This window comes from Netta rufina, assembly GCF_964035555.1.
Source record: "Netta rufina genome assembly, chromosome: 14".
NCBI lineage: Eukaryota > Metazoa > Chordata > Aves > Anseriformes > Anatidae > Netta > Netta rufina.
This window is the reverse complement of record NC_140137.1, coordinates 5,354,355-5,372,853: the sequence shown is the minus strand read 5'-3', so window position 1 is coordinate 5,372,853 and position 18,499 is coordinate 5,354,355. Positions and strand designations below refer to the sequence as shown.

The window sequence follows — 18,499 nt, the reverse complement described above, 5'->3', positions numbered from 1 at the left end:
ACTGTGACATTTGACTCAAGTAATTTTGTGTATATTTGGCAGTGGGAATGGCATGTTTATTTTCTAATATTCTGACTTAAGCAGCTTTATCTGCCTCACTGCTTTAAAAAGAAACTGAAGAATTGAAGTCCACTTATTTCTTGCCAGCCGTCTCCCAGGAAAACACATAGTGCTGTAACCTGCCAATGCCATGTCTCATACTAGCCTACACAGCCAACCCATCTAAGGGAAAATTATTTGGCTCAAGAAACGAGGAATTGTGTTATGCCTGGATACAAATAAGAACATAAACCTCCCATCATAAGTAGATTGGCACCAAGCTTTACTTCAGTCTTAAGCAAGGACTGGGTAGTACTTAAATCTGAAGTGAGCTGAGGCACACCTCGACCTTTTGATCTGAAATGCTTTTCTTAATAGTTTTTAGTGGTCTGGGTGTTTTAGTGTCACTATTTCTGCTTTGAACATCTTCAAATCCAAAATGTGTGAAATACTGTTCTTTTGAGTTTTGGAAGTCTGTAATGACAAAGGAGTTCAATAACCAAAACCAAAGGCTTTGAGGTCTTCAAAGCAGGCCTTACAGGCCCCAGTTGATGTGCAGCAGCACCTGGATGGCCTTTTACACCTGTCCCCTGGTAGCGGGCACCTCGTGATCGACTGGAGGTGTTGTAGAAGATAGAGCCAGAAGACAGAAGAGAGGGTTGGTGGCTTCAGTATTGGCTTCAGGTTCTTTGCTGTCTCCTAAAATGCAAATCACAACTAAAGGTGTGGTGTCTCAGACACTTGCTCCGTAAGTGTGTAGCTCATCTCACAGGGTTTTACCCATGGTGTAAGAATCTCTAAGATGCTTGCCAAGAGCTTTGCATAAGCTGTTGTGTGCTGCAGCCCCTCCGTAAGCTGCTTCAGTGCTGAGCTCACTTTGGGCCAACCAGCTTGGGCACTCTTGACATTTCTGGATGTCTTCTAAACATGTAATGCTGATAGAAATGTTGTTTAAATATTTGTGAGTTATTTAAAAATACTGCGTCAAGTAAGCAGCCTTGTGACGCCCGACAGATATCTGGATAAGACGAGTGCTTTGGAGAAGAAGGAAGAGGTCACCATGGGTTATGTACACAACTTAAAGTTTGACAAGAGACATGTTGGATCCATGAAACACAGAGCAAAACGAGTCCCACGCTGGAAACAGCGTGCCCCGGTGCTCCGCAGCGCATGGCTGTGCAAGCAGAAGCGCTGGCTGGAGAGGCACTGACGGGCACGTTGTGCGGCGGCTGCCAGTTGTCTCTGTCCCAGTTTGGAGCTATTTAGGCACTCTTAATGTTTTCCCCGACTTGGCACCCATCTGCATTTTTAGGAAGCTAAATTTTAGGAAGCTCAAGGGAATGAGTTTACAATCCAACAATGATTAAGGCTTTTCAGCTGTTTCTTGTCAGTAGTGTTAGAGGTATTTTAAGTTAGGATTGGTGGGTGCTGGACAGAGGGGGGAAATGGAATCCCTGGGATAAATGTGAGAAACAGACATTATTTATTAATCATATTAAATACTTATTTTCTGAGTTTTAAAACGTTCATAGACTGTTTTAAAAGCTGTTTTCATATGTGAACTGTATTATCCTCTTTGAGTAAATGCCTATTGTGTGCAGATTAAAATTGGCCACCAGGCATTGCTGAGATACATTATCATAGAATCATTCAGGTTGGAAAAGACCTCTAAGATCATCTGGTCCAACCTTCAACCTACTACTTAAGTCATGCTTCTAAGTTCTACATCTGCTTGTTTCTTGAAGACCTGCAGGGATGGTGACTCCACCACTTCCCTGGGCAGCCTGTTCCAATGCCACACAACTCTTTCAGTAAAGAAATTTCTCCTAATATCCAACCTAAACCTCCCCTAGTGCAACTTGAGGCCATTTCCCCTTGTCTTAACCACTGTGTGCTTGGGAGATGAGCCCAATCCCCACCTCACTAGAGGGATTATAGCATGAGGTTTATATGTAAAAGAGACTGGGCCTACCAATGCATCTGAATCTAGCTTTATGTTGCCTTTAAATTGATTTGAAGCCAATTCTAGACCTACTGTAAAAATGAGTTACATGATTAGGGCACCAACATCATTTTGCCAAGGCTTTTCACTTTTTGAGTTGCTCTTGTCGTGATCCATATAATGGCTGCAGCTGGAGAACTTCTCTCTAGACAGCACATTTTCACAGACTCACAGAATTGTAGGGGTTGGAATGGACCTCAAGAGATCATCGGGTCCAAACCCCTGCCAAAACAGGTTCCTCCATAGAGCAGGCTGCCCAGGTAGGCGTCCAGATGGGCCTTGACTATCTCCAGAGAAGGAGACTCCACAGCCTCCCTGGGCAGCCTGTCCCAGTGCTCCACCACCCTCACCGTGAAGAAGTTCTTTCGCATGTTGGTGCGGAACTGCCTGTGCTCCATCTTGTGGCCATTGCCCCTTGTCCTGTCCCCACAAACCACTGGAAAGAGGTTGGCCAAATCCGTCTGTCTCCCACACCTCAGGTATTTATACACATTGATGAGATCCCCTCTCAGTCTTCTCGTCTCCAGGCTGAACAGACCCAGGTCTCTCAGCCTTTCCTTCCTTCCTTCCTTCCTTCCTTCCTTCCCTCCTTCCTTCCTTCCTTCCTTCCTTCCTTCCTTCCTTCCTTCCTTCCTTCCTTCCTTCCTTCCTTCCTTCCTTCCTTCCTTCCTTCCTTCCCTCCTTCCCTCCTTCCCTCCTTCCCTCCTTCCCTCCTTCCTTCCCTCCTTCCTTCCCTCCTTCCTTCCCTCCTTCCCTCCTTCCTTCCTCTTTTCTTTCTTTCTCTCTTTATTTTTTTTGTTGTTATTGCGCATATTGGTTGCTTTATTCTTGTTCTCTTTGAGACCTATTTCTCATTTAAAGTGCCAAACTGAAAAGCCAAAATGAATCTTAGCTTCTCTGATGCCCAGAAAATAATTATTTACCCTTAAAAGCTGCTTTGCCTTTCAGATAAAAATGCTGCATCTACTAAAGGAATTAGAGGCTATTTTTAAGCGTTCTGGCTATTATTTCACCCAAGCAGCACTTATATTTTCAGCAGTTTAATCTAGTTCTAACATAAGTGATCCAAATGAAAAGTTTAAGCATGTGTCACAGAAAAAAGCGCATGGAGAAAAATTGCTGTTTTCTGGAGAAGTCTGAAAGGATTCAAAGATTTATCTGTTGATGATAAGCTTGAGCCAGGGAAATAGCAAATGACATGAATTATGTCATAAAATCAGTTCCTGATCTATAACCATAGATTTGGCTTAAGTTAATCACCACACTTTTTTTCTTTCTTTTTTTCTTGTTGACACATTCCTGGAGGCAGATCTGCAAACAAGCATCAAATATCATTGAAAATGGTTTCATGGGAAAAATGCAAAGTGATCAAAGTCACTGTGACGTTAGGTGTTCATACAGACCAGCAGACTTGCTAGCTGTAAGAGCTACTGGTTCCCAGTTATTTCTCTGAGCAAAATTACAGTTTCACAAATGCTTGCAAATAACAAACCAAGGATGTGAATATGGCCAAGTGAACTACCATGGAGAATTCAAGCAAATATTTGTTAAATCTGTTCAATCAACATTCTATCAGAACCTCATTCAGGTTTTACTATTTTAATAAGCAATTTTACCAATTGCTTATTCCCGAAGTTTCTCTATTCTAGTGCTTCTTATTCATGCGAGCCATTGTACCAAGCTCTCCTGTACTGAAGGATTACACGTCCCATTGCACCACATTGCTCCCACTGACAGCAATGCCATACCATGGTATTAACAACGGACCACCAGTTCCAAAACACTGATATTTAGGTGTCTTGTCAATTCTGTGACATTTATTTAGATCAAAAGGGAGAAGTTCTGAGACATCTCACAAGAAAACCAGCTCTCAGGAGATTTCTGACCAAGCAGATCTGGCTCCATGTACAGGTAGATAAGTTTGGAGTAGTCTTTGATCCAGTGTGACAGTTGCCTATTGCTGCTTCCCGAGCTGCTAAGACACATTTTTAGAAACAGCAACTGTCTTTTCGTAAGCTGAGTTTTTAGAAGAATTGGGTGTTTCATGTATAATGTCAACCTGGTAAAATTAGAAGCTACTGTTTTTGTATGACTGGGAAAAAAGAAAAAAAGACCTGTCCAGCTGCTTTGATTTGTTGCTGGAATGAGCATCCCTTGGATCTTTGAGGAATATTCTGTCCAGCAATCTTGCTCAACAGCTCAGATGTGGTAAGCAAAATAAGCAAAAGGTACTTTTCTGCTTTTCTGTCAGGCAAGAAACAGCTGTTTTTCAAGACTGTGACTGAAAGAGGATCTGGAGATTGGATACAGATCCTATTTAACTTGGGCTTGGTTCACAGCAATATCACAAGGAAGTAACAGCATAAAATGGATTGTTGAACGACTTTACACTTTCAGTCCTGGACTATGTGAGAAAGCACTGGCATAACTGTGATTTTTATTAGTTATTTAGAGAAAGAAGTTGTATTTCCCAGGTGTTGGTGTTTGTTCTAGAATGGATCATCCATTCCCACTCAAGTCACAGCCAGTTTGGAGGCATGTTGATAACAAGTACATAGTGAACAGTCTGGTTTTATTTGTTTAAATAGCTGCAGGTGTATTGGTGAGTTTGTAAGTGGCTCTTGAGATAGACAAATAATTGTGAAAATCAAGGCTTTTACTCTTTTTTCTCAGTTGGCAGCAAGGGGCAAAGCTGTGATTTCACTCTGTGTACTCTTTTCTCTGTACCAGTTCTTCCAGGCAGTGACCACAGGCAGGGATGTGTGGCATGGAAATACATCCCTGAAGGGGAGACTGCTCAGGAAACTCCGTGCACCCACTACAAGCACACTTCTCTGGAGCTTTTTCAGGTCAAATATTCTCTGTGAAGCTATGAAACAAGATGTCATGTTCTCTGTTCCTACATTATCTCATCCACATTTTAGGAACTCCACTAGCTCTGGAACATTTCTTCAACTTGTTTAGTTTAACAATAAAAGTTCCTTGAGAAAATTCCTGAAATTCATTCTGATAGCACAGTGCTTTCCTCTTAAAAAAAAAAAAAAAAAAAAAAAAAGCTAAACAACTTACAATAGAAGTCAAAAGCTTCCAGCTTGAGGTTTGACTGCTCTAATTACAATGAGGATCAAACCAAATCATTAAGTCACCTGCTGGACTAGGCAATACCCCAATACCCCATGCTGTTTCCCAGGACCTGCAGTTCCATGATAGCTCCTTTCACAACAATTTACAGCAATTGTGGCTGTTGTAGCATGTAGCACCAGGTAAACAGACATATAAAAGGACCAGCTTCTTCTAAAGGATGTAAAGGATGCAGGAAAAGCAAGGATACTTTATTGTTCCCTTTAAAAAGGGGGTTTTGTTTTATTCTGTCTTAGTTCTTGTATGCTGTGTTCAGAAGAGAATTGTCCCTTGTTTTGTATTTGCAGATGTTTCTAAAAGAGGCAAAGGGGTTGTAGTGACCTAATTGTTGAAGGCTGACTTTGGACAGGAAGACACAAAAGTAGGAATTAATGACTACCTGCCCTTGTCATGGACTAAAATCCATAGCAGGAGTTATCTCCTGTGAACATCATCCTTCCTTCTGAGAAGGAAGAGAAAGCATATGGGATCTTTGAGCTGCAAAAACGAGACCCTGGTCTCTCAACATTCCCTCCATTAAAGGAATCTTCAAAATACAAGGTTTAATTTCCTAAGGTTTGTTTTTGTTGTAATGAGGTCATTCCTCTAAATGTATGCTTATACACGTATGTATCTACACAGGCAAATGTAATCTTCTGTCTCCTGGTGTTGCTGTCCTGTAGAGGTGGTGTCTGCGGCACCAAGCTCTAGCTCCTTGTGCATTTGTTGCCATGTATTACTGTTATTTTGCATATATATTGGGGCTGCCACTGGCTTAATATTCCCATCTCCTTGGCAGTGGAAGATCCTTACTTGACAAAGTGCCTTTGATCTTCTTTCCTCACAAGGATATCTCCTTGCCAGTGAAATAGTGGAGGAAATCTTGGAGGCCTGAATTCCCTTATTCATATTGGAAAAACTGGAAGTGAATGTTCCAGGCAACCATAAATTAAAGGAATGCATATAAATAGTATTTTTACTATTTGCGTATCTTATGTTAGTCCATGCAGAAGGCTTTCATAGCACCAATTCTAACTTCTAACCCTGTACAAGGTTTGGAGGCCCCCTGCCATGATGGGCCGGGAGCAGGTTTACCCTGGCAGGCTGAGGCGGGCGCACAGGGCTCCTGGGTGAGGGGAGGTGCAAGGCCCGCCTTGAGGTCTGAACTGGGAGGATTGTGCTTAGCTTTGCCAGCAATTCTTCATGTGAACTCATAGCATTCTGTATGTCTGGCCCCAAGCCCAGGGTGTATTCCTTCCCGTGTCTGGGACCAGACTGATCTGAACCAAGGCTAGAGATGGGAGACGAGGCCCTGCCTCATGGCAGTGATCAGCCGGTCGGAGCCAGCAAGGACCGGCAATGGCGAGCAGGGGCCGTGGCTGCGCCCACAGCAGTGGCTTCATCCACCCCATGGTGGACGTCTGGCCTCAGGCCTTGTGGTGGACAGCCCGGGCAGCAGGGCAGTGTAGGGTCTCTCAGCGCCAACACCACACCAGCACTGCGCGTGTGTACCTTGAAGATACCTGCTGCTGAGAGCTGAGGAACCCCTCTCAAAAAATGTCAGCATATGGATGTGGCCAGTAGGCAGCACAGCGCTCTGTGGTTTCCAGCCAAGGCTGATTGGAAAGGACAGGCACGGCATGGCACAGTGCCACACTGCCTCAGGGGACGCTCCAGTGGGAGCCCAGCCTCCCAGACAGAAAGGACGGCGGCCTCTGGGCACTGCAGCCACAAAACCGTGTATTTCTAAACAAGAGATAAACTGGAGTGGGGCATTCCTGTGAAGCAAGCCCTCTGCACAGAATGTCTCTGGTAGGAGAAGTCACAAGTGAAATGCCGTTCAGCTTTGGTCCTGAAAGGTGCCTGTTGTGGGTGGCATCAAAAGCGGTGACGGGAAGCAGGGAGTGAGGTGACCTCTGGTAGATGTGTTTGCTTGGAAGTATTCCAGTGATGTCAGAATTAAAATATGCAATAAACTTGCCTTTGGTGAGAGGTGCCTCCATTCCCTGGCACAGTGCCTTTCTGAAATAGCTTTAGTAACGTAGGCTTTTTTTTTTTTTTTTTTTTTTGGTTAAGTATGTGTGAGGGTTCTAGAAGTGGCAGGCTCATTTATGAAATGACTCGTCTTGCTCATGCAATGCTTTGCAAATTTGTTTAAAGCGTCCCACTCTGGGACTGGCTTTCGCTGGAGCTGCGACCTCGGTGCGAAGCCAGGGAAAATGCAGCTGGTTTGGAGATGCTGTGTGCAGGATCCTTCCCTATGCTGACCTACAACAGGCTGACAGACGTTTTTGCATGAAGTTAGGTCAGCCCGTAACACCACACATCAGAAAAGCTCTGGAGAGTCTTCAGCATGGGTAAGTTGCTTGAGAAACAAGGCGATCAAACACTTAATGACAGCTTTGCAAAAATAGCATGTTTTCCAGGATTTGGCCACTGGGGTGTTGGTAAAGTTATTTTGTGGTCCTCGGCAAGCAGCAGAGCAGGGAAATGAAAAGCCCAGGTGAGCAGAATGCTGATTTTCTTGCCACCCTTCCCTCTGGTATGGAAATCTCCATCAGCAGCCCCTAAAGCCCCTTTTCAGGTAGTGGTTGTGGAGTATTTTGACATCCTGTGACAATACTTGAACACCTTTTCTGAGACTGAGTCCTGGCTATTCCAGGCTATGTGAAAACTGTGATTCCTGCTTCAGGTGTAGGTGCCAAGGACTGGCTTCTGTGGGGTGTGAGCTTACTGCGTGTAGTCTGAGCTCCTTTGAGGCAGAGGCTGATGCAAGGAGCCCCCGGGTTCATTGTACTGAGGTATGGATAAAATGAGGCAGGATTGTCATTCCTTCCTGAAAAGCCTTCATCATTTCTTCACTAGCTATTGCTATATCATGCTGTATCATACTGAATTAGCCTCCCCCCTCCCCACCCTCCCATAATGTAAGCCTTTACTTGATTAGGTACCAATCAACACCAGGAATTTTGCTGTAAGTTGACTTGTTAAACTACTTTAACTACCTAAAAGACAGAGAAAATAGCATTTTAGGGCTGTGTATCATCATTTCATGGCAATGCCCAAAGGAAAATGACAGTGGGAAAGAACAACTGCATGGTTTAATTGGAGCATTAATATCACATGCAAGCTGTCTACCAAAGTTATTCCAGATTTAAATGATACATTCCATCTTCCCAACCCAAGCACACAGCTGAGGATTTGATCAGTACAGGGTGTGTACTTTTTACATTGCTTTGGGTGGGCCTGGCAAAAAGCATTTTCTTAGCTAATCACAGCTAAAGACCATATATCACAACTCCATAATTTCTTTTGTATTGTGCAGCCTAGTACTAATATCAAATGTCCTTTTTATTGTGCCATAAAACTTGCCAGCTTAGGAACCAATTGAACTAAAAATAAATAGTAAGTCTGTGCAAATTTTGCATTTGATTACTATATGGAAAATTGAATTAATACTAATGAAACACACCCATAAATTCCAATTTTGTCATAATGATCCGTGGGTTAAATGAGCTTGGGTTAAATGAACAGCAAAATGCTTGACTTCACTTCTTAAATCCTCATTTAGAAAAATCCATCCACAACCAGAAAAATTCTTGTTTTAAATAGAAAGTTCTTGCTTATCCATTGTGCTCAATCTCCATTTCTTTTCTGCTGTGCCTTTGAATTCCACACTGCAAAAGCCAGAACATTTCAAGTGATGCTACAGAGATTTAGAGACACTGGAGTGGTTCATAGAGCTTGAGTTATTTTCTGACCTCTTTACATTAACGCAGCATCCTATCCTCATGTCTGCCCTATATAACTAACAGTCCAGGAGCTATAAAATCATTAGTGATTTAAAGTTAACTTCCAGGGAAATAATGTTAGATATATTAGTACGTTTGATATGTTCTTCTGAGACCCGCCTACTTGACATGATGCTCTGTGCATTGTTGAATTATTTCTGCAGAAAGGTTGTTCAGGTTGGAAAGGCTGATCGTGTATTTTTATTAGAAATTTACAAGTTTGTATTGCTCATGGTTTAAAAAAATCTCAAAAGTTTTTCTTTCTTTCTTTTTGTTTAATTTGATGTGATAAGACAGACCATCTACATTTAGAGCTTTATTTCCCGTCTATATTAAGTTAGGTTAATAAAACTGTTATTAGAAGGAGAAAATAAAATCAAAATAGCAATGAACTGCATCAAATGCAGACAAATCTGAGTAGTCAGAAAGGTCAGAAGTTGTGCTCAAGTTTTTAGTACACAGATTCATTGCTTAACTGCATATGATTTTTTCAGATCACGAACTATTTTTTTGTCTCAACTAAGTCTCTATAAACAAAATAAAAGTAAGGGTTCTCACAGTTCCACGAAAACCACTGTGGCAAGGGACCTAATTACGACACAGTAACCACGCTCTATGGCTGGCTCACGTTCTGTAGCTGGCATCTGACACTGATTTTAATCATGGATCCCAAATCCTGCTCCATCTAAGTCAAATAGGAAAAAATAATCTATGAGACACAGTATCTCCATTGCACGGTGCAACATCAGAGCCTTAGTTTGTTGTGTGCAGGGTAGAGGCAACATCATTCCAGGCAATTGTTGGGAAGGAAAAAATTAAACAGTAGCTAGTTTAGTAAAAAAAAAAAAATCAGTAATCCATCAAAATGATGTTGTCAAAATGGTAAAATATGGAGGTAAACCAGCAGCTTCAGTAGCCGTGAGGTGTGGCTTTGCCTGCAGTTACTCCTTCCCTCTAAATGAATGCAGATCATGGGAATGAGACACCTATTCTGTACGGGTAGCTGCGCTGTCTGGCGGGGTGGATCTGTCTACACGTGGCCTGTGGGGACGCCTGCCCTGTGGTACGGATTTGGCACCGCGCAGCCCCGCTCCCCGAGCGTCACCGTGAGCTCAGTCCTGTGTGGGGCCCCGTGCAGCCTCTGGTAACAATCTGGGGGACACTACAGCAGCTTTCTGTTCCTCTTTAATATATTAGTGTTAAATCATTCCTGGGCTTTCTGTGCTTCAGCTCATGTTCTTCTAATCACTCTTGCTTTTGTTTCACAGTTTGATGCTTTTAGGAAATGCTCAGCAGTTTTTCTGACTTTGCTGCATATCTCTGAATACCAGCAAATGTCTTTCAAGTGTATCGACCAGGTAAAGACTGCACTGACCTGGGCTCTGCAGCTGCAGGCTGGCTCAGTGCACCTCAGAGGGGCTGACAAAATGCCCTTCTTTAAAAGTATCACTTACTGACCTGCCTCTGTTGGGCTAAATAGTTCATAACACATAGGTTGAACTCGTCTCACATGCAGTGCTATCCCTGGCATTTTGTAGAATTAGGGAAAACCTAGTGCTACCCCCTGAAAGAGCATGGACAATATCCTTGTCTGGCACTAGTTAATGCTGTGCCATGGGTTTATTGATGTTGGCTCCACTGGAAGCAAGCAGTTACCCGTCCTGTTACCTACAGCTCCTCCTAGGAATTTTACAAGTGTGGCTCAATCATGTACAAGGGTCCTGTACAAGACCAGCGATAAGGAGCTGCTGCGGCAGAGGAATGTTGTATCTGCTGCTGTCGTGCAGCCAGGAGAACCAAAGCACGGAGAAGCAACGGGCCTGAGATCACACTGCAGGGAGCTGCGTCTGCTGTCACCTTGGAGAGGACTTCTCAAGTGCGGGTCTAGAAATTAGAGAGTTACACCCTCACTTCTAAGGTCAGTGGGGGTAAGACACCTAATTCCCCTGAGCCCTTTGCCATTTCTGTAGAGCAAGCACTACCTCTTCTAACTTACGCAGAAACAATTAAAAGATCATCAAACACTGACGAGCTAGTTAATGTGATCTGCAAAGAAAATACCTTTAAACTTGTCCGGGTCCCATTAACTGACAGGGGAGGCTAAGGACAAGGATCTGAGTAAAGATCTTAATGGCAGCTTGGGAGTCCCAGTAATCAGCTTGGGAAGCTAATGCCAAAGAGCTGGATAAAGATGCAATTAAGCTTGCCACAAAGTACGGGGATATATTGCAGTTCCCAGCTGTGATAACTGAAGAGTTGGCTGCGATTCCAAAATACCAGCGTGATAGTAAAGGAGGAAAGAAAGGCCAAATATCTTGGCATTTTCTTTTTCTAGACATTCATATTCAATTATCTGTATGGAGCCTAATTTATCCTGGCAAAATTCCAAGCAAGAATCTTTTTTTTTTTTTTTTCCCCTCCATTAGGCTGATAAAACAGAATCAGTCTCTGCTATTTTGCATTGCACATGGGACAACAGAATAAACATTTCCTCTTATTTGTGATCTGTCTCCACTTTTGGAGAGTTTGGTGGTTTTACAAGCCCCAACTGCTTACCCTGGTCTGTGCAAACACCCTGCTCTGAAAGCACTTAAGCTGTCAACATTTCTGAGCAGACAACACTTTCAGACTCTTCAAGAGGCGATACCTCAAGAAAAGACAATTTTTGAAGATCCCGACATAGGTTACTGTTAGGTTCTGGACATCCTCAGGAAATCATAGTGCTAGCGCAGCAAATGCATTTTTCATAGAGCCTGTAAAGTGCAGTACCTCGTTAGCAGCTGTAAGTCAGAGGGGAGCCTACAATTTTTTATAACTGCAGGCTATAAAAAGATGCAGCTGGAAACTCATCATTTTATCTTCAAATGGACCCCGAAAAAGCCTCTTCATCTCCACCACTGCCAGCTCAACCAGTAACAGCAGCACCTAAATCACTGCAGGACGAACCAGCGACTCACGAGCTATAGGAAAAACAGATTGTGGAATTTGGCGTGTGGCTGCCCAGCGTGCCCAGGTCTTGTTGGCTCCGTTTCTGGCGGAGGCTGAGGGGGATGATAGTTCGGGACTGCCAGCGATGAGAGGAGGCAGCAGCACCTGCCTGGGCTGGAGCAGTGAGTTCTGCCACGCCAAATAAAACAGGTTTCAGCGCAGAGGCTGTGGGCGCCCGTTGTCTGTTGCTGTAGCAGGATTAGCACCAGGTGGAAAAAATCTTCCTGTGCAATCACCGAGATTGGGAAAGAGCAACATTCTTTGGATTTTTTTCCAGTTGCCTTCCAGGTTGGCGTAATATGTAACCAAATAAAGCCAGAATCAGTCGTAGCCTCTTTTCTGTTCACCTGTCTGCACTTGCATGGCACGGGGAGGAGAGGCTACAGGAGTGCTTTGTGAGCTGTCTTTGTTGAGAAAATCTGTTCCTTTTTGAAAGCACTGCACTTGGACCCTACAGAAGCGTTGGAAAGTAGTTGCCTCTCCAACTGTTTACTTGCTGGCATGTTTTGGAAGGGATTGAGAGTTACACCAAACCCCTCCAACAGACTGAGACCTGGCCGCCAAGCGATTCCCACCTGTCAGCACTGGCACACTGCATTGGCCGAAGGTGGAAGCAGAAGTAGTGCATCTGCCATGGCTTTTAAAAATCTGAACAACTGCTCTGGAGGTAGGAGAGGAGCAATGAGACCCCACACGGACAGCAGCACGTGTTGGCCAGGTTTCCAACTGGGCTGGGGGCTGCCAGCCACCCGCAGCCCGTCCCCACTGGCTGTGTGGTGGGCGATGCAGAAAGCTGAATTGCCACCAAACTGATCTCGCCAAGAAAAGCGAAGAGTTTTCTGCAAGTTTGGCTGGCAGGGCTTGCTCTCACAGGCTTGGAGGTGTCAGGGCAAGCAGAGGAGAGGAACATGAAGCTGAGAAAAGGAAGGAAAGACCATTCCTCTTCTGGCAGCAGATCCGCACAAGTAAAATGTCATGCTGCATCTTGAGAGTGAGTCACTGCACATATGCTTCCAAGCAGAAATCTGCATCCTTCCCTTTTGTTTAAAGGATATCTTTTTAAAAACTGAAGGACAATTTGCCACTTTCTTTGTTAGCTGAAGCTCATGAGCATCTGGTAGCAAGGCTGGCTGCTCTCATCACCTGCCTCTGGCTGCCTTCAGGTGCTGCCAGGAGAGGGCTTCTTGTGAGAGAGCATCCCAGCCTCAGCACCGATGTGTCTTCCCTGCTGCCTGAGCTGTGTGTGCAAGCAGCACACCGTGTCACCCATGGTCATTCAGTGAGGGATTTAATAGCTGGCATAGCATCTGGTTTCTAAGTGCACGATGAGTCCCGGTTTGCTCTCCAGTTTGCCAGCGGGATGGTGCTCAGCTGGGGGAACGCCGCGTGGTGGGCCTGGAGCACACGTGGGGGCAGGAGAGGAGGCACGGCCAGGCTGAGGTGGGTGCTGGGGCTGCAGAGAGGAGAGCAGAGGAGCACAGGCAGCAGCCGTGCTCAGTCTGGTACATCAGCTTGCCTGCTGGTGTCACTGGGACCGCAGGGAGCCAGCTCCAGCACAAAGCCGACCTGCTGCAATAGCACAGCCCAGGGATCGCACGGGTCACGCGTTTGTGTGCTGCTTCTCAGCAGCAGCTGCTGGTAACCCCGTACCCATGGGGGCGGCTGGCTTGCCTTGGGAATGTTGCTGGCGGCCCCTGATCTGCAACAGGGGATTGGGGTTGCAGGAAACATTTTTTTTTTCCATCTGCCTAATTATGAAGTTATTGTTTGAGAAAGAGGTGCCACGCTGGGGTGGTTGTGCTATTGATGCTGTTGCCTGTGTGCAGGGAGCACCAGAAAGATCTGTACAAAAATGTCGTCCTCTTGTATGACATCTGGCTTGCAGCAGGGATGCTGTGACAGTATTTGGGGTGCTGTCCTTGCCGGCTTTCTGAAGGCTCCCCCTTTTCCAGTTTCCGTTTAGGAAGATCAAACATCTTGCTAACAAGCACCTGAGTTTGTTGAGTTCTACTGTAGCTCCAAGAAGAGCTAAGCAATTGCTAACAGCCTGTGTTAATTAGCACATCTATTTTAAAAGCCGGTCAATGAGCCTGAAAGCTTCCTTTGTAGTGAGCGTGCAGACACAGGAGTGGAAGGGAGACACCGCTCAGGCAGCGAGGCTGCCAGGGAAGGTGCAGCCAGGCTGTGAAGCCAAGCTACAGTCAGAAGGTGGGGAAGGGTCTTCTGCACAAATGGCTCATCTGCTCGATTTGTTTTTCAAAAAAAAACCCAGTGTGAGAGCCCTTTAATAGCCCCAAAGAGCCTGCAAGGCTGGTCTGGGAATTTCCTTTGATCAGAGCGCAATTCCTCGGCATCCACTCTCTGGTTATGGTTTCAGTTTCCAGCGGGACTGGGAGGAGGCAGCAGACGTCCCCAGAGTGCAGCGGTGTCAGCAGGTCCCTTTGGGTAGGTGTTTCGGCAGCGAAGGAATTGTAGTGAGTCTGAATAGCTGTAGAGATACAGGCTGGCTGCGTGCCTTGTTGGTCGGGCTGCTAGCACCGCTGTGCCACTGCAACATGGCACTGTGCAAAGGCACCTGAAAGGGCCTGGGGGTTTAAGGATCTGCATTAGCAGAGAAACCTTCTCCTACGGAAGGGTCCGCCTCTACGTGTAGAAATGTCATCATATTTTCTGTCATCTTCATGCCCGAGGTCATTGTGAGCTGTGAAATGTTGTCCAGCCTCTTCTTATTTGCATCACTGTCCACGGTGTGGTTCTCTCTAAAAATAGAGCTGTATTTTCAGTGTGCTGGGAGCTGGGGCCGTGTCGACACCGAGCCAGCCACGCTCCTGCCCGAGCTCGGGAGCGCTGTGCCCAGGCGTGGGCGCCCAGATGAGCACCCTCAGGGCTTCCCCCGGCAGACGACCGCTGGGTTTTTCCTTCGGGGGCAGACCCCAGTGCAAACCTCAGCGTGCTCTGCTGTTGTGAAGGCTCCGAGTGTCAGACTGGTCCTCCTCGTGGCCCTGCCCTGCAGATCTGTTCTCCTCTCTGTTCTGCTCTGTGAGTACAGTGCTGGTGTTTTATCAGTCCCCTGCCTCAGTGCTCAGGAAACGCTGTGTTAGGGTAAGGATTGTGATAAACCCTGGTGCTGAGTGTAGTAATAACTGTAAGCACAGCGGCTATCGGCTATTGTGGAAGAAATAATTAATTTCTGTTCTGCAGTTTGAAAAAAGGAGGTGTGCATCCTTATTGTGCTGGGTTATCGCTGTGTGCTTGGAGGGAGAAGCCGCAGCTCTGTGCGGGGAAGCCTTTGTTAAGGGTGCCATTGTCCGAAAAAATCAAGGGCTACTGGGAGTAACGCTGAGCTTAGCAGTAGAGTAATAACCACAGGGAAGCTCTGGCAGTACCTGGTAAGTCTCTTTAGGCTGACACGCTGGTGACTTACAACTCAGAGGTCTCAACAAAGCAGGCGGGGAAGTTCAGCACGTGGAGGAAATGTCTCGGAGTCTTAATCTTGGAGTGAAAGTGCAAAGAAAACAGACTCAAGAAACAGGCATGTTCCTCCAGCCCAGCGTGCTAAATGTTAAGGTGCTTAGAAACCTTGCTCTTTAATGAGTGTGCTGGGTGATCAGGTGCTTCACAGCATTTCTTTCCAAGCAGTCGTTGCCTTTTGGTCAGTGCCTGTTGTGCTGTGTGCTGGATTACGCTCAGATGTGGAAAGCATGCCGCGTGGGATCCCTCTCCTCCTCGGCAGACCTAGACCTTACAGCCTGCTGGCATGTTCTCATGCTAAACATGTTTATGCTTTTGAGGCATCTGGTGAGTGTTGTGTGATTCTGTGAACTCGTATTCGGCTTCTGCTCCTGTGGGAACGCTGCAGCGTTGGCCACGGGGCTTTATGAACTGTCACCAAGTGAGCAGTGAGGGCTTGACAGCTGCTGTGCTGAGGTGGCTGCCAAGCCTGGTAGTTGGCAAGGAAATAAATATTGATAGAGCCTAGCAACAGGTACTGCTGAGAACCCTGGTGCTGGGAATGCTCGGGCAGTGTCCGTGTAGTTAGCGTGGTGACAGCATTTAAAGGCTATTTATAGGATCTGTTTGTGTCTTATCATCGTCTCAGAACTGGAGTGCGTGAATGGGTAGGGGCACACGTATCACACACCCGGCCCTGACGGCTCCTTTCAAGACGTAAGAGATGCTTCTCTGCCCAGGCTTGGGGGCAGCTGATGCACACTGATGCACGGCATCTCACCTACAGCTGCATACCTGGCTCACGAGTTTCACCTCTATGCTGTGCCAGAACGCCTGCTCCAGGGGTGTGTGCAGGGAAGGGGTTGGATACGAGAAGCCCTTTCCTTTCAGTAACACACTGACAAAACGCTCCAGATCCTTTGAGAATCCACCAGATAAAACTGGTGTGCACATATTGTAAAGGCGCTGCTCTTGTGAGCCTGTAAGTGAGCAATTTTATGTTCTCGTTGCAGAAATTGAAGCCAGAGAAGCCTGCGACTGGCTGAGGGCTGCCGGCTTTCCCCAGTATGCTCAGTTATTTGAAGGTAGGATCCCAGAGCGTTGTCCAGCAGCTGACACTGACTTCAAGTAGAACTGCTTGCATAAATCATCTTTCAGAACCTGGCAGTTTTTACAGCAGCACTTCCAAATTCTGCAATACCTCCATGCGGACCTATAGACAGTATGCAACACGGCGTGTGTTGTTGCAGAAGTGGCACCTTAATGAAGCTGGCATGGACACCAGAGAATGCCACAAAGGACTAGATCATTCCTGGTTATTGTTAGACTGCGACTCAGTCAAATTACTGCTTTTGTGATTTTTAGTTGCTTATACTTTACTTGATCTCTTTTCCTTAGAGTATTATGTCTATTAGAGTATAATGACACACTGACTGCAGCCAAAACTCATCCAAAGCTGTGTAGTGGTCCTGAGCAAGATACAGTTTCAGTGGCATTTTTTAAAAAGGATGTTGGAAAAATTGTCTTGCAATCATAACGTTTTCAAACAGCCGCTCAGAAGCAGCCAAACACATTCAAACAGCACGATTTCTGCATGTTTTCATGTTGAAGCTGCAAAGAGAGCTTATTATTTGCGGGGGAAATATGGATTTGTTGTGAACTTGTATAATTTTCTACAATTTTTGTGTTTATACCTTAAAAAAGTTATTCTTTTAAATATATTTATTGTTATAAATAAATCACTGAATGTTAACAAAGGCTAATGTATCTTTAAGAGGGATTTTATCAAGGGTCTATAGTTCAAGGAATTGACAGAAACTTCTGCCTGCTTTAATATCCACCTTCCCTCTTCAGTGCAAAATTAAAAATTGGAAGTTGAATGCTAGAGCTAAATTTGAAAGCAGTATACCATGAACCTTGATGTCTCACTTGCTTAAAGGACATTTGTGTGAATATATAGCTATAGAAGTAGGTTTTTGATTTATTTAACCTTTGCTAAACCTGTGGAAAATTCAGAGTTTTTGCCATCATGACTCAGACTTCAGATTCAACTCTTCTGTTCACAGATATGCAGTTTCCTATTGACGTAAAAACTGTGAGGAAAGATCACGACTTCTTAGATGCAGATGCGATTGAATCACTGTTCAGGTAAATGATAATTATGAATCACCTTTAATAGGCTCCAGAAGGTGTTTCATCTTTTCATAACTTAGTTTTCATCAGAGACTGACCTCCACAGAGCTGCAGTCCAGCAGCTCAGCCCCAAGCCTGTGACGGTGCATGGGTTCCTAGGAGCAGGACCCTGCACTTGCCTTTGTTGAACTTCATGAGGTTCCTCTCCACCCAATTTTTCAGAATCAAGCATTAAAGCTCTTTATATGGTTTAAATGTGACTGTAACTGATTAGGTGCAGTCTTCCTTAGCTCTAAGATGGCAGAACTGGAACTGTGAATGTTATGTTAGTGGGCATTATGTCAGTGGGTTGTTAGTGGGCATTGGTTATGGTAAAACGCATGGAGAACATCTAACAGTATGCCAGTCTTTGACACCAGTAATGCAGGCTCAGTTCGCTACTACTTTGGAACAAGTGTGTTTTCAAGACAAAAAATAGTCTAAATTTAAAACTTTCATCTTTGTTCTCACACCCTAGACGATTGAACACACTGAACAAGTGTGCATCAATGAAAGTGGAAATAAGCCATCAAAGGAAACAGGTATGAAATATAGTTAATTTTCTCAGTAAAAAATGTGATTAATTGCTACATCAAAAAAAGAAAGAAGAAAAAAAAAACTGAAGGTGTACAGATTGCTTGTTGCCTGGTGCTCACTTGGTGTGGGAGCAGCACAGCACATGGAGCACCTGGTACAGTGGGTGAGGCTGAGGTCTCCAAGAGGGTGTGCCAGATGCTGATGCTGCCATAGTCCCACAGCCAAGTGCTTCTCTACCTGCAAATGGATGAGTTTTAGTTGTAGAAGCACGAAGTGTTTGATTTCTTTGTCTTTAGGAAAAAAAAAAATATATTTTTTCAAAGCTCTGGATTTGCCACAAAACTGAAGTTTTCATCCTGAGATCAAATCTGTCATCTTTTCCCATGATAAACTTACCAGG

The 18,499-nt window shown here is 45.0% G+C and overlaps 1 protein-coding gene across 2 annotated transcripts in view; it reads left to right on the top strand.

Annotated features, from left to right (window-relative positions):
• LOC311214530 (rho GTPase-activating protein 7-like) overlaps positions 1–18,499 on the top strand; it is a 42,754-nt gene that overhangs the window by 14,845 nt on the left and 9,410 nt on the right. The window contains exons 1-4 of one of the 2 annotated variants that reach the window (XM_084295143.1): positions 14,873–14,979; positions 16,404–16,475; positions 17,457–17,538; positions 18,041–18,104. In XM_084295143.1, coding sequence (XP_084151269.1) covers positions 17,459–17,538; positions 18,041–18,104 — 144 coding nt within the window. In that variant the 5' untranslated portion in view covers positions 14,873–14,979; positions 16,404–16,475; positions 17,457–17,458. Of the gene's footprint in view, positions 1–14,872; positions 14,980–16,403; positions 16,476–17,456; positions 17,539–18,040; positions 18,105–18,499 lie in introns of those variants that run through there. The other variant, XM_084295142.1, reaches the window with a different exon arrangement.